At 42.2% G+C, this 14,841-nt stretch overlaps 1 protein-coding gene across 4 annotated transcripts in view; it reads left to right on the top strand.

Moving 5' to 3' along the window:
- The window catches only part of gria3a (glutamate receptor, ionotropic, AMPA 3a), a 113,954-nt gene that overhangs the window by 55,806 nt on the left and 43,307 nt on the right, over positions 1 to 14,841 (top strand). For all 4 annotated transcript variants that reach the window (XR_003866774.1, XM_029691411.1, XM_029691410.1 and 1 more), the window contains exon 4: positions 6,118 to 6,305. Coding sequence is in view for 3 of the 4 variants with exons in the window: in XM_029691411.1 (XP_029547271.1) it covers positions 6,118 to 6,305 (188 nt within the window). In the remaining variant the exon portion in view is untranslated. The remainder of the gene's footprint in view (positions 1 to 6,117; positions 6,306 to 14,841) is intronic.

Here is a 14,841-nt window from a genome sequence, read left to right on the forward strand (position 1 = left end):
AAAATGGCATAGTAATGAACTGGGTGACTAATAGAACTTGCCCCTGCTTTATTACACACTGTTTTGTTTATACCGTCCTCTGCTCACTGGTCTCTGGCCACTGGTCTCCAAAGCCTTTCATCTATTTTGGGACCCAAGCTTTCAGGATAATGCATGGGCTATTTGAACAGTGGTCTTTCTGCGTTATAAAATACTTAATACGCTGTGTTCGGTACAGGGCTTGCCCAAGATGAAAGGCCATTTTTGTTTGTTTAAGAGATGGGTGTTCTGTAGGCAATTGAGCAGAAACATGGGACTGTACGTGCAGCTTTACTCTCAAGGAGAAAGCCAACCAGCAAACTCAATTTTGTGAAATCTGGTGCAGGGAAGTGGAATGCCTCTCTCTGCAGTAGCTCTTGTTGTTTTTTTCTCTCTGACTTAAGCTTTGAGATTTTTGGAGCTTTCTCTAAAAGTGGGCTCAGAAGCTTTGTGTGACTTCACCTCGGTGATGCACTGCTCAGCTTTGGGCAAGCCATCACAGCAAATAACTCTGATGCCTGCCCCGAGAGAGAGATTTAAAGAGGTCACCATCTCCTGGGAGGCAGCAGGGGAAGATTGAGTCAGAGTTGAGGGCACACAGCATCCATGATGCTGCAGCCACCATGATGCTATCCACCACCTGAGACAGCATAATGTCCACTCTACCTCTCATAACCTCCAAATGACACAGCATACTATCCACACCACCCTTATCTACACATATATCCTCCAACTGAGATCAGATACTATCAGAACCTCCCTACACATTATCCATACTGCTCACCACCTACAGTAAAACTTGTCTTTATCCATCCTTCCCATATACAAAGACCACATGCAAATCACACTGCTTTGGGCTTGGAGTTGGGTGCTGTCCCAGATGTAGTCAGTCTTTGTTTATAACTGTATATTTTGAATGGTTACTAATAGCCTTTAATTGTTACATATGAAAAAAATACTATATATAGCTTTCGCTGACTGTCAAATGATCTAAAGAAATGTTTTGGTATATCAAGAGAAATAGAGAAGCATCTGGAACATTTTTATGTCTTACTCTACTCAAATAGCCCAATTATTAATTGTTCTTTTGAAGAAATTAGACATTTTCTCTGCTTTCTGCATAATCATTTTGACCTTTCACACTCCACGCTGAGCCAGGGAATTATGTTCATGTGAAGAATTGTAAATGAACCTAGTGTGATGAGAACCAAGAAGGTTTTTATTCCAGTCAAGATCCACACCATTAAAATGATGTTTTCAACGTTCCTCGTTCATCCATTCACCATGTCTAGTTTTCAAAGATTTGATACTGAGTACAAAATCATTTATGTTTTCTTGATGAGAAAAATGGGTTAAATTGAGTATCGAGAGTTTTTAGTTTGCTGCATGTTTTGTTACTGCATCATCTGACAGGATGTCAGATATTGCACTTGAATAGAGTGTCTGTCAAGTCGGACTTCAGATGATAGACATCTAGTGTTGAGGACTTGATGTGAATAAAGGTGTCAACCCTGACCCTGAGCTCTGTAGCTGGGACTCATTTCCACACAAATTAAGTTTCCCAATTGGTCAGCAGGCTGTAGTAAAAATCATTCAGGTGAATGTTTCTACGGAATCAAATGTTTTTAAAGAAATGTACTACTATGGGTCATCTTTAAAACATTTCCCTCACAATATGTCTTGCTTTCATCCCAATTATACATTGCCTTGTGACAATATGCCCCAGATTTCTGAAAATTTGATGTGGTGTTTATTATGGGCTGTACAATTGACGGTTTATAAATGCTCTTGATGGTCGCCCTGCCCGCTGGCTTCTGTGATATGTGCCATCTGTTTACGACTAAAAACCTTGCACCAACATTCACTCGCTTTGTTGTTTGCACCGCTGAGTGACACTATCTTCATCTTACACACAGCAGACAGGCTATGCCAATATCCAGAATGTTGTTTATTTTAGCATTGTGATGCCATGACCTTTACCTATCACATTAAAAGGAAAGCCAAAGTCTGTTAAATTACATCCCCTGTTTATATTTTCTGCCAGAATTGTTGGTAATTTCTTTTCCATCTCCAAGTATTTTAACTTGTCAACGTTTCACAACACGTTTAACATTGAGAAATACATAATAACATCCGAATCCCAAAACTTCCAAATCAGCTTAGAGGCAGAAGATTGATACAAAATATAAGTCATGAGGGAATCATTTCTAAATCCTCCCAAATCCTTTTTCTTCATAAGCAGCTGGTAACATGTTTAAAATGTCAGGCTTTACCCAGTGTACTCAATACAATATGTAGTCTCAGGGAAGCAGGTGAAAAAACACCTCATATTTCAGCATTTGCTTTTTAATTTCCTCTGTGCTGCTATGCTATCAGACATAGACTGCGGTCTTTTTTCTCTCTTAATATGCTGTGGGGATGGATGATAAAAGCACCGTGTTTTTCAGTGTGACCTGATGGTGCTTCTACAATGACAGAATAAGCCCCTGTCCTTTCAACCAGGGGTTAGCTCCTGGTTTTATCTTATCTGACTGTCATTCACACTGCGCTGGGATACGGCCAGACGCATGAAAACCGTTGTTGAGTCTCCCAACCTTTAGAAATATCAGACGTGCATACACGGCTCTCCCTGCTCCTCACTGCTCTTCCAGTCGCCACCTGAGTGGGTGATGGTGATGTAGCCGTGCTCAGTCCTTCACAGCCGCCTGTCTTGTAAAAGGCAATGTCTGATTGGACAACCTTCTGCAGTGTTCTCTTGAGTGAAGGTCACTAACGTAGGAGAGGAGATAGAGGAGAGTGGATGGCTGAGTCTCTGGCTGTGCTCAGAATTCTTATGTGCTCTAGCTAGCTAGTCTATGGTAGTTCTTCACTTCACAGCTCCATACATCTACATATACAGTAGTAGATCCATTTATGCCTACAAGTATCCATGAACACTCATAACATGTTTTCTCCATTTGACATGAATTAAAACGCCCCTTTCACATGGAAAGTATTATGCTGAAGCTGTGATGGCTGGCTGTTAGTGGAGGTACTGTGAGATGTTTTGGGCTACAGGTGTCTTTAGACTGGGCTGTCAGTGTTTTTATACAGAGGCCCCTGGCGTGCCAGTAGCAGGTTGGACAAAGTGACGGTAGCTCATATAGGGAACAGTTCTTTATGTGGATGGGCCCAGCAGGGGTGCACTGCAAAGACCGCATCTGCATTAGCATAATCTACACTGACTGCTTCAGCATCAGTAATAATATTCATCATTTTATTGAATCAGCAATTTTATCCCAAGCTCTAAGAGGAAGAGATAGCCGAGCACATGTTGCTGCCTCTGCCCATTTAGCCAAGCCGACTATAGTGTGCTTGCTCTCGCACAAAGCCTTCCTCAACTGCACCATTTTATCTGTCTATTACTTACAAGTTACCACATAATGACCTACTGCCACCACACATTTCCACCATCGCTGATACGTGTATATGTTTTCCTGCCAGGTAATGGAAATATGCAAATCTCAGATTTATTTTGTCCATCCATGCTTTCTTTCATTACCCTATTCTAGGTCTGTATATTACTATGCATCAATAATCCAGTGGTAGCACATCATTATTCATTGTGGTGTAAGGAGTGTTATTAAATAACATTCATATTTTGATAAGGCTATTACCCATAAAGAGGTGCGGCTCTCGCTGTATAACCCCCATTTCAGGCCCGCAGTTTGACCTTGAGTTGACATAATGGACGATGCATTGATCTCCTGAAACGAAAACATGTCCTGGTTGTAACTCCGCTCCCTTTAGACAGTTTAAATAAGGCCTGCTCGTCATCCTAGAGCACTGGGAGATCCATTATAACCTACACGTTGGAGGGGTAACACTGTATCATTGACATGAAGTACTTCACAATTAGAATTTTAAATCACATTAATTCAGTCATTACATACTGTGACAGCCGAGACACTGGGAGCTGAAATGAAAACCTATTCAATTGAAATTTTCCTCCAAAGCTTCTTGGCATTGCAAGTAGTATTTCTGCGAAACAGTTCCCCATCATAAAAAGCCCAGACTAGAATTTCTAGTTGCCTGTCCTGGAAGCTATAAGCTACTTTTCCATTTGACATACTTTACCTACTTGTAACGGGCGTCGTAAGGATTGGACCAAGGTGCAGTGGGAACGTGCCTACTCATCTTCTTTATTACATCAAAAGAAGGAAAAAAACAAACAAATCACGTATACAAAACAACGACCGACACTAAACAGTCCTGTCAGGTCCACAGACACAAAACCAGGAACAACTACCCACAAATCCCATAGAAAAACACCCCTCTTAAATAAGACCTTCAATTAGACGCAACGAGGAGCAGCTGCTTCCAATTGAAGGTCAACCTCATTAACTAAACATAAACATAGAAAGACTAGAACTAACATAGAAATAAACTAACAAGAACATAGTCCAGAAACCCCGGAACACTCTAAACAAACACCCCTCTTACATAATAACATAACCCAACAAACCCCGAACCACATAAAACAAACACCCCCTGCCACGTCCTGACCAAACTACAATAACAAATAACCCCTTTACTGGTCAGAACGTGACACTACTATACCATTTATTTCACCCATGAAATGTGACAGGGCTGTCTTTTGGGAGGTTTTTTCTCATGGGCTCAAAGACTATTGTGGTTGTATTTATGACAGAGTGATACCATTCAAGTGGACAGAAAACATGAAATATTCATACCCTACACCAGTTGGTTAACAAACAGTACAAAACAGAACCTTTAAATTGACCATGATGCAAAGTGAGAAATGTGAAAGGGGGGAGGGCGAGCACGCCCCCATCCACATCGATGGGGCGGCGGTGGAGCGGTTTGAGAGCATCAAGTCCCTCAGGGTCCAAATCACTAAGGACTTAAAATGGTCCACACACACACACAAAAAAGGTGTGACAGTGCCTCTTCCCCCTCAGGAGGTTGAACAAGTTTGGCATGGGCCTTCAAATCCACAAAAAGTTCAACAGCGGCACCATTGAGAGCATCTTGACTGGCTGCATCACTGCTTGGTATGGCAACAGAACCGGCCTCGATCGCATTGCGCTACAGAGGGTGGTGCGGACAGCCCAGTACATTACTGGGGCCGAGCTCCCTGCCATCCAGTACCTCTATACCAGGCGGTGTGAAAGGAAGGCCCGGAAAATCATGAAATACTCCAGCCACCCAAGCCATAGACTGTTCTCTCTGCTGCCGCACGGCAAGCTGTACCGGTGCATCAAGTCTGACACCAACAGGTTTCTGAACAGTTTCTATCCCCAAACCATAAGACTGCTAAATAGCTAACATAATGGCTACACAGACTGAGTTGACCCTTGTTGACCCTTGTAATTATTTGTATTTTTACACTGTCTCTCTATGCACACTCACAGGACTCTACACACTCACGCACACTGACACTCATGCACACATTTATACCACAGGAGGTTGGTGGCACCGTAATTGGGGAGGAGGTCTCGTGGTAATGGTTGGAGCGGAATCAGTAGAATGGTATCAAATACATCAAACACATGGTTTCCATTCCATTTGCTCCGTTCCAGCCATTATTATGAGCCGTCCTACCCTCAGCAGCCTCCACTGATTCATACTGACTACACACACGCACACACACTCACATACAAGCTTTATTTACGTCACTGCTACTCTGTTTATCATACATCCTGATGCCTAGTCACCTTACCAATATACTTATCTACCTCCATCACTCCAGTGTCCCTGCACATTGTAAATATGGTATTGGAACTGTAGCTTCTTACTTTCTCATGTTCTTTTATTTCTGATTTCTTCTTTTTATTTCTCGTGTGTTTTTGTTCTCTTATGTTATTACTGCATTGTTGGGTTTAGAGCTTGCAAGAAATGCATTTCATTGTACTTGTGCACGTGACATTGAAACGTTAAACTAGAATATGTGCCCAGATTTTATTGTCAAAGAGCTTTGTATTTTGACTTTACAGTAACTATGACGTGATTAAGTACACCGCTCTCCCCTGCAAACGACCACAAACCCACCTTTGCCATTCTACAGTATGTGACTGATCCCCTCTCTCTCCTCTCCAGGTTTCTCTATCCTTCAAGCCATCATGGAGTCAGCAGTGGCCAATAACTGGCAGGTGACAGCCCGGTCGGTGGGCAGAATAGTAGACCCTACAGAGTACAAACGCATCATTGAGGAGATGGACCGCAGGCAGGAGAAACGCTTCCTCATCGACTGTGAGGTGGGAAGAATCAACACCATCCTGGAACAGGTACAGTACTGTGGGCCTTAAAGGCCCAGTGCAGTCAAAAACGTGATTTTGCTGTTTTAAATATAAACTCACTGGCCAGTTTATTAGGTACACCCATCTAGTACCAGGTCGGACCCCCCTTTGCCTCCAGAAAACCTGAATTCTTCGGGGGAATTCTACAATTCAGAATTGTTCCACAGGGAGGTTGGTCCATGCTGACGCGATGGCAGTACGCAGTTACTGCAGATTGGACGACAGTACATTAATGCTGTGAACAGCCCGTTCCATCTCATCCTAAAGATGCTCTACTGGGTTGAGCTCTGGGGACTGTGCAGGCTGCTTAAGTAAACTGAACTCGCTGTCATGTTCCAGGCAATGTTTTTCCACGCCTCAATTGTCTAATGTTGGTGATTGCGTGGAGATTGGAGCCACTTCTTGTTTTTCGCTGACAGGAGTGGAACACGGTGTGGTCGTCTATTGAAATATCCCATCCGTGACAAGGATCGACGAGTTGTGTGTTCCGAGATACCGTTCTGCACACCACTGTTGTGCTGCACCGTTAATTGCCTATTTGTGTCCTGCCTGTTAGCTTGCAGGATTCTTGCCATTCTCCTTTGACCTCTCTCATGAACGAGCTGTTTTGGCCCACAGGACTGCCACTGACTGGATGTTTTGTTTGTCGCACCATTCTCTGTAAACCCTAGACACTGTTGTGCGTGAAAAGCCCAGGAGGGCGGCAGTTTGAGATACTGGAACCGGCGCTCCTGGCACCGACGATCATACCACACTCAAAGTCGCTTAGGTCACTCGTTTTGCTCATTCTAACGTTCAATCAAACAGTAACTTAATGCCTTGATGCCTGCCTGTCTGCCTGCTTTATATAGCAAGCCACGGCCACGTGACTCATTGTCTGTAGGAGCGGTCCATTTTCGTGTACCTAATAAACTGGCCAGTGAGTGTATATATTTTACATTTTTGTTTTATTGGGATCCCCATTAGCCGGCACCATGGCGACAGCTAGTCTTACTGGGGTACGACACATAACGAGAAATATAACATTACAGACAAAAGACTTTACAATTTACATCCAAACCTTTAACATGTAGTGTGTGTGTGTGCGTGCATGCGCATCTATCAGTTATACATACATGACAGTACATACACATACACACAAAAAGTAGGGCACTGTCACGGTTGTCGTTGGTTAAGGAGGACCAAAATGCCGCAGGTATGTGTATGCTCATCTTGACTTTTAATAAATTCCAAAATGAACACCAAAATAACAAAAAGAGAACGAACGATCAACAAACAGTCTGGCAAGGCACAAGGCTAAACACAGAACAATCTCCCACCTAATATAGGACTTCCAATCAAAGGCAACACCACACAGTTGCCTTCAATTGGAAGTCCACCCCAATTAACTCAACATAGAAACAGACTACCTAGACTAAACATAGAATACATGAATCTCAAACAGTGCCCAAAAACCCCCGGAATACTAAATCAAATGCCCTTACTACAAAACCACCACCCTGAACCACATAAAACAAATACCCTCTGCCACGTCCTGACCAAACTACAATAACAATTAACCCTTATACTGGCCAGGACGTGACAGGCACATAGGGGAGAGGCATTGTGCCGTGAGGTGAGATTTGACGATGTACCAATTCCATGGCACATGGTTTATGATTTGACATGCAAAATGACAACGGATTCAAAATGTCTAATTTTTCAATATAAATGATTATACACAATTCTTGCAACCAATAGAATGTTATATATATGTGGGATACAACCTTCCCAGCTCTGCAGATATTGCTGTGAGGAGGCAGAGTCATTAGATCATTTATTTTGGTACTGTCCATATGTAGCTCGTTTTTGGTAACAGGTCCAGGAATGGCTGAAGAATTGTAACATTTACCTGGAGCTAATGCTGCAGATAGCAATACTGGGTGATTTGAAAAGTCATAGTCAATTGATCAATAATATACAGTGGGGGAAAAAAGTATTTGATTCCCTGCTGATTTTGTACGTTTGCCCACTGACAAAGATATTATCAGTCTATAATTTTAATAGTAGGTTCATTTGAACAGTGAGAGACAGAATAACAACAAAAATATCCAGAAAAACGCATGTCAAAAATGTTATAAAATGATTTTCATTTTAATGAGGGAAATAAGTATTTGACTCCTCTGCAAAACATGTCTTCGTACTTGGTGGCAAAACCCTTGTTGGCAATCACAGAGGTCAGACGTTTCTTGTAGTTGGCCACCAGGTTTGCACACATCTCAGGAGGGCTTTTGTCCCACTCCTCTTTGCAGATCTTGTCCAAGTCTTTAAGGTTTCGAGGCTGACGTTTGGCAACTCGAACCTTCAGCTCTCTCCACAGATTTTCTATGGGATTAAGGTCTGGAGACTGGCTAGGCCACTCCAGGACCTTAATGTGCTTCTTCTTGAGCCACTCCTTTGTTGCCTTGGCCGTGTGTTTTGGGTTATTGTCATGCTGGAATACCCATCCATGACCCATTTTCAATGCCCTGGCTGAGGGAAGGAGGTTCTCACCCAAGATTTGACGGTACATGGGCCCGTCCATCGTCCCTTTGATGCGGTGAAGTTGTCCTGTCCCCTTAAAGAAAAACAACCCCAAAGCATAATGTTTCCACCTTCATGTTTGATGGTGGGGATGGTGTTCTTGGGGTCATAGGCAGCATTCCTCCTCCTCCAAACACGGCGAGTTGAGTTGATGTCAAAGAGCTCCATTTTGGTCTCATCTGACCACAACACTTTCACCAGTTGTCCTCTGAGTCATTCAGATGTTCATTGGCAAACTTCAGACGGGCATGTATATGTATTCTTGAGCAGGGGGACCTTGCGGGCGCTGCAGGATTTCAGTCCTTCACGGCGTAGTGTGTTACCAATTGTTTTCTTGGTGACTATGGTCCCAGCTGCCTTGAGATCATTGACAAGATCCTCCCGTGTAGTTCTGGGCTGATTCCTCACCGTTCTCATGATCATTGCAACTCCACGAGGTGAGATCTTGCATGGAGCCCCAGGCCGAGGGATATTGACAGTTCTTTTGTGTTTCTTCCATTTGCGAATAATCGCACCAAATGTTGTCACCTTCTCACCAAGCTGCTTGGCGATGGTCTTGTAGCCCATTCCAGCCTTGTGTAGGTCTACAATCTTGTCCCTGACATCCTTGGAGAGCTCTTTGGTCTTGGCCATGGTGGAGAGTTTGGAATCTGATTGATTGATTGCTTCTGTGGACAGGTGTCTTTTTTACAGGTAACAAGCTGCGGTTAGGAGCACTCCCTTTAAGAGTGTGCTCCTAATCTCAGCTCGTTACCTGTATAAAAGACACCTGGGAGCCAGAAATCTTTCTGATTGAGAGAGGGTCAAATACTTATTTCCCTCATTAAAATGCAAATCAATTTATAACATTTTTGACATGCGTTTTTCTGTATATTTTTGTTGTTATTCTGTCTCTCACTGTTCAAATAAACCTACCATTAAAATTATAGACTGATCCTTTCTTTGTCAGTGGGCAAACATACAAAATCAGCAGGGGATCAAATACTTTTTTCCCCCACTGTAATAATTATTTTAGCAAAAATGTCTTTAATTTACAATCTGTAGAAACTATGAGAATAGAAAGGTTCAGTGCTTTTGTGAAGCATCACAGCACAGTTGAAGAATATATGGCAACTTGAAATCCAATATGGATGGTGTTAAGAGATAGATGGGAGGGGTTGAATGGAGCTGAAGGGTGGGACTAATAACAACAAGATAACACATTTAAATATAATGTGTCTCTAAAATGTTTATAGGTTCAGAACCTTTGTGAAATAGCACAGTTACAAATATATGGCAAATATAAATCAAGCTGGATGGACATCAGAAATAGAGGGAGGCCAGGACTAAAAAGAAACAAAATATAACTATTGTAAAATAGATTGTGTTTGTAAAATGTGTACAGTCGTTGCCAAAAGGTTTGAGAATGACACAAATATTAATTTTCACAAAGTCTGCTGCCTCAGTTTGTATGATGGCAATTTGCATATACTCCACAATGTTATGAAGAGTGATCAGATCAATTGCAATCCCTCTTTGCCATGCAAATGAACTGAATCCCCAAAAAACATTTCCACTGCATTTCAGCCCTGCCACAAAAGGACCAGCTGACATCATGTCAGTGATTCTCTCGTTAACACAGGTGTGAGTGTTGACGAGGACAAGGCTGGAGATCACTCCGTCATGCTGATTGAGTTCGAATAACAGACTGGAAGCTTCAAAAGGAGGGTGGTGCTTGGAATCATTGTTCTTCCTCTGTCAGCCATGGTTACCTGCAAGGAAACACATGCCATCGTCATTGCTTTGCACAAAAAGGGCTTCACAGGCAAGGATATTGGTGTCAGTAAGATTGCACCTAAATCAACCATTTATCGGATCATCAAGAACTTCAAGGAGAGCGGTTCAATTGTTGTGAAGAAGGCTTCAGGGCGCCCAAGAAAGTCCAGCAAGTGCCAGGACCGTCTCCTAAAGTTGATTCAGCTGCGGGATCGGGGCACCACCAGTACAGAGCTTGCTCAGGAATGGCACCAGGCAGGTGTGAGTGCATCTGCACGCACAGTGAGGCGAAGACTTTTGGAGGATGGCCTGGTGTCAAGAAGGGCAGCAAAGAAGCCACTTCTCTCCAGGAAAAACATCAGGGACAGACTGATATGCCCAAGAACACAGCCATGAATAAAGAATGGTACCAACACATCCTCCGAGAGCAACTTCTCCCAACCATCCAGGAACAGTTTAGTGACGAACAATGCCTTTTTCAGCATGATGGAGCACCTTGCCATAAGGCAAAAGTGATAACTAAGTGGCTCGGGGAACAAAACATTGATATTTTGGGTCCATGGCCAGGAAATTCCCCAGACCTTAATCCCATTGAGAACTTGTGGTCAATCCTCAAGAGGCAGGTGGACAAACAAAACCCACAAATTCTGACAAACTCCCATGTATTGATTATGCAAGAATGGGCTGCCATCAGTCAGAATGTAGCCCAGAAGTTAATTGACAGCATGCCAGGGCGGATTGCAGAGGTCTTGAAGAAGAAGGGTCAACACTGCAAATATTGACTCTTTGCATCAACTTCATGTAATTGTCAATAAAAGCCTTTGACACTTATGAAATGCTTATAATTACACTTCAGTATTCCATAGTAACATCTGACAAAAAATATCTAAAGACACTGTAGCATAGCAGCAAACTTTGTGGAAATTTATGTTTGTGTCATTCTCAAAACTTTTGGCCATGAGCGCATAAACTGGAAGTTGAAGCCTAAGTGTTATGGTTTACAATGACAAGCAAAACATGCAGCTCTGTTCCGGGCCAGCTGCAGCTTAACTAGGTCCTTCTTTGCAGCACTGGACCATATGACTTGACAATAATCAAGAGTGTGGTGTTAAAAAAGCAGAGCATCTTTTTATCACGGACAGACCTCTCCTCATCATCACAACCATTGAATCAATATGTTTTGACCTTGACAGTTAAAACAATTATTATTCCAACCTCATATACTGTATTTCCACTCTATGAGGTTGGAATAATACTGTGAAAATTATGATAATGCCCTTTTAGTGTAGGAGCTGTTTGAAAAGTCTGCATGAAACTTCTGCCTGTTTTGGTGGTATGGAGTTTTGGCCTGCCTGGTGACATCACTCGGCGGTAAATTAGTTAATAGACCAACCTCTCAGCCAATAACAGTTCATTTTCAGTTTTCCCCTTCCCAACTCCCTGACATTCCTACTGTAGCTAAATTCTTGCTTGAGAAATTGCTATTTGCTAATAAGCTATTTTGTTTCTTTTTGACCATTTTAATTGAAAACAATCACAATAAGGTACTTCATTGTTACCCAGAAATGATTTGAAATTGAGATACAAACGGCTGCATTGGCCCTTTAAGACTCATTCGCTACTGCAGAAGCTTAGGGGATTCGTTGAACTACACTTAGATTAGTACAACAGAATGCCTTCAACTGGAATGTGTCTTCTGAATTTAACCAAACCCCTCTGAATCAGAGAGGTGCGTGGGACTGCCATAATCGACATCCACGTCTTCGGCACTTGCTCAGGGGCAGAATGACCGATTTTTGGTTATGAGCTGTAGAGTACCCAAGTTCGGTTATATTGGTGTGTGTGAATCGGATCAGTCAGTTGATGTCTATCAACTGAATGAATCAACAACCAGGGTTCAGTACCTCATTTATACTTTTATACCTGTGGAAAAAATATAATTATCACACGCACTCACGCACACACGCACAATTAATGAGCTGTGGTTCTTAGGTTTAAAAATCACTTATTTAGTTGTCCTTTATGTGTGTGCATGAATGGAATATTTTGTAGTAGTAATCTTCATTCTACAAAAGATTATTAAAAGTTTGGCCGTACCCCTGTTGGTTTTCAAATACTAAGAGGACCTTCTTCGAGAGAGTCTGATTCACCCACATAGATCTCTGTCAGGGTTCCATCCCTTCAAAAAGCCTTTTATGAGCCTCAGTCTGCCATTCAGTCTGCCTCCATTCCTTCAATACCTCTGAAAGTACCATCTCCATCAGTAGAGACCTATCCTGGCTCCTCCAGCTTTGTACTTCTTATTCCTTCTCCATTACCCTTTAAGACATTTTAACAGGGCTTCTCCATTACCCTCTAAGACACTTAACAGGGCTTCTCCATTACCCTCTAAGACATTTAACAGGGCTTCTCCATTACCGTCTAAGACATTTTAACAGGGCTTCTCCATTACTCTCTAAGACATTTAACAGGGCTTCTCCATTACCGTCTAAGACATTTTAACAGGGCTTCTCCATTACCCTCTAAGACATTTAACAGGGCTTCTCCATTACCGTCTAAGACATTTTAACAGGGCTTCTCCATTACCCTCTAAGATATTTAACAGGGCTTCTCCATTACCCTTTAAGACATTTTAACAGGGCTTCTCCATTACCCTCTAAGACATTTAACTGGGCAGTAAGTATGGCTGAAACTCTTACTTAGCGCCTCATAATAACCTCACACACCACAAACAGAGGGAACATTCTCTCTTTAAGGGGGTTATGGTGCAACATAACAAAAATAAATTAACATTTACGTCATTTAGCAGATGCTCTTATCCAGAGCGACTTACAGTAGTGAATGCATACATTTCATACATTTTTTTTTTCTTTTTTTTTTTTGTACTGGTCCCCCGTGGGAATCGAACCCACCCCCCTGGCGTTGCAAACACCATGCTCTACCAACGGGGCCACACGGGACCAGTACTTGTTGTTGGATCTTATTGTTGATCTAGCCGCGGTTTGAGGTTGGCTCCTAGGCTACATTTTCACTGAGGAATAACAGCTACTATTAACCATGGTTCCTCTCTCATCCTGTTTCCTAGGTGATCAGCCACTGAACAGCACATTACTGTTGATTTAGATTTGTTTATGTCTGCTTGCACAAGCTTGGAATGGGCTCACTAATCTCATTGTTAACAATATCATTTTATGCCAGTTGTTTAGCTTTTTGTTTGTTATACTCAGGATGACATTTCATCTGATATATAGAGTTTGATTAATTAGCGATGTGATTCCCAACTCATAGATTATAACTAAATACATTATCTAGCGCTTTAGTTTTTTTTCATAAAACATGTTTCCTATAAGGTTTTCAAACTGAATGGATTTGTTGGAGAAATCCCCTGATCAGTGATGTAGGTCAATGGCCCTTTTTCTTCTATTCTATCTGACAATTGAAATTGAAGTAATGCCACAGTTCTTTAGTCAGCGGTGTTGTAGGGTTTTCTCTAAAATGTCACAGAGCTCTCTAATGAGATGGAGTGCCACCAGGGCAGAGGGCTCAAAGGAATGGGACTGACCGACTGACTCCCAGGACCTTCAATCCACACAGGAAACACTCCTCATAACTACACTGTTTGTTTCACCCATGTTATGTTTCCTCTATTTTTTACACAAATACACAAGCCTACAGGGTTTAAAATGGCGTGTGTGTATATCTGTGTCCAAACACCTTCCTAATATTGAGTTTTGCCCTCAGAACAGCCTCAATTCGTCGGGGCATGGACTCTACAAGGTATCGAAAGCATTCCACAGGGATGCTGGCCAATGTTACTTCACATTTTTTGGGGGCATTGAGCAAACTTTAGGTCAGGTGACGGGACACTTGAACATTGTGAGAATTTTGTGCAACTTCCTGCACGCGGTTACAGTCAACACTGAGGCTGTACCATTACAGTTTTAGACAGTTGCCAATAGGCTATTGTGGCTATTTGAGCATAATGTGCAGTGCCTTCGGAAAGTATTCAGACCCCTTGACTTTTTCCACATTTTGTTACGTTTCAGCCTTATTCTAAAATGGATTAAATGAAACAAATCTCAGCAATCTACACACAATACCCCATAATGACATAGCGAAAACAGATTTTTAGAAAAAAACATGATTTACATAAGTATTCAGACCCTTTGCTATGAGACTCGAAATTGAGCTCAGGTGCATCCTGTTT

This window comes from Salmo trutta, chromosome 15, assembly GCF_901001165.1.
Source record: "Salmo trutta chromosome 15, fSalTru1.1, whole genome shotgun sequence".
Taxonomy (NCBI): Eukaryota; Metazoa; Chordata; class Actinopteri; order Salmoniformes; family Salmonidae; genus Salmo; species Salmo trutta.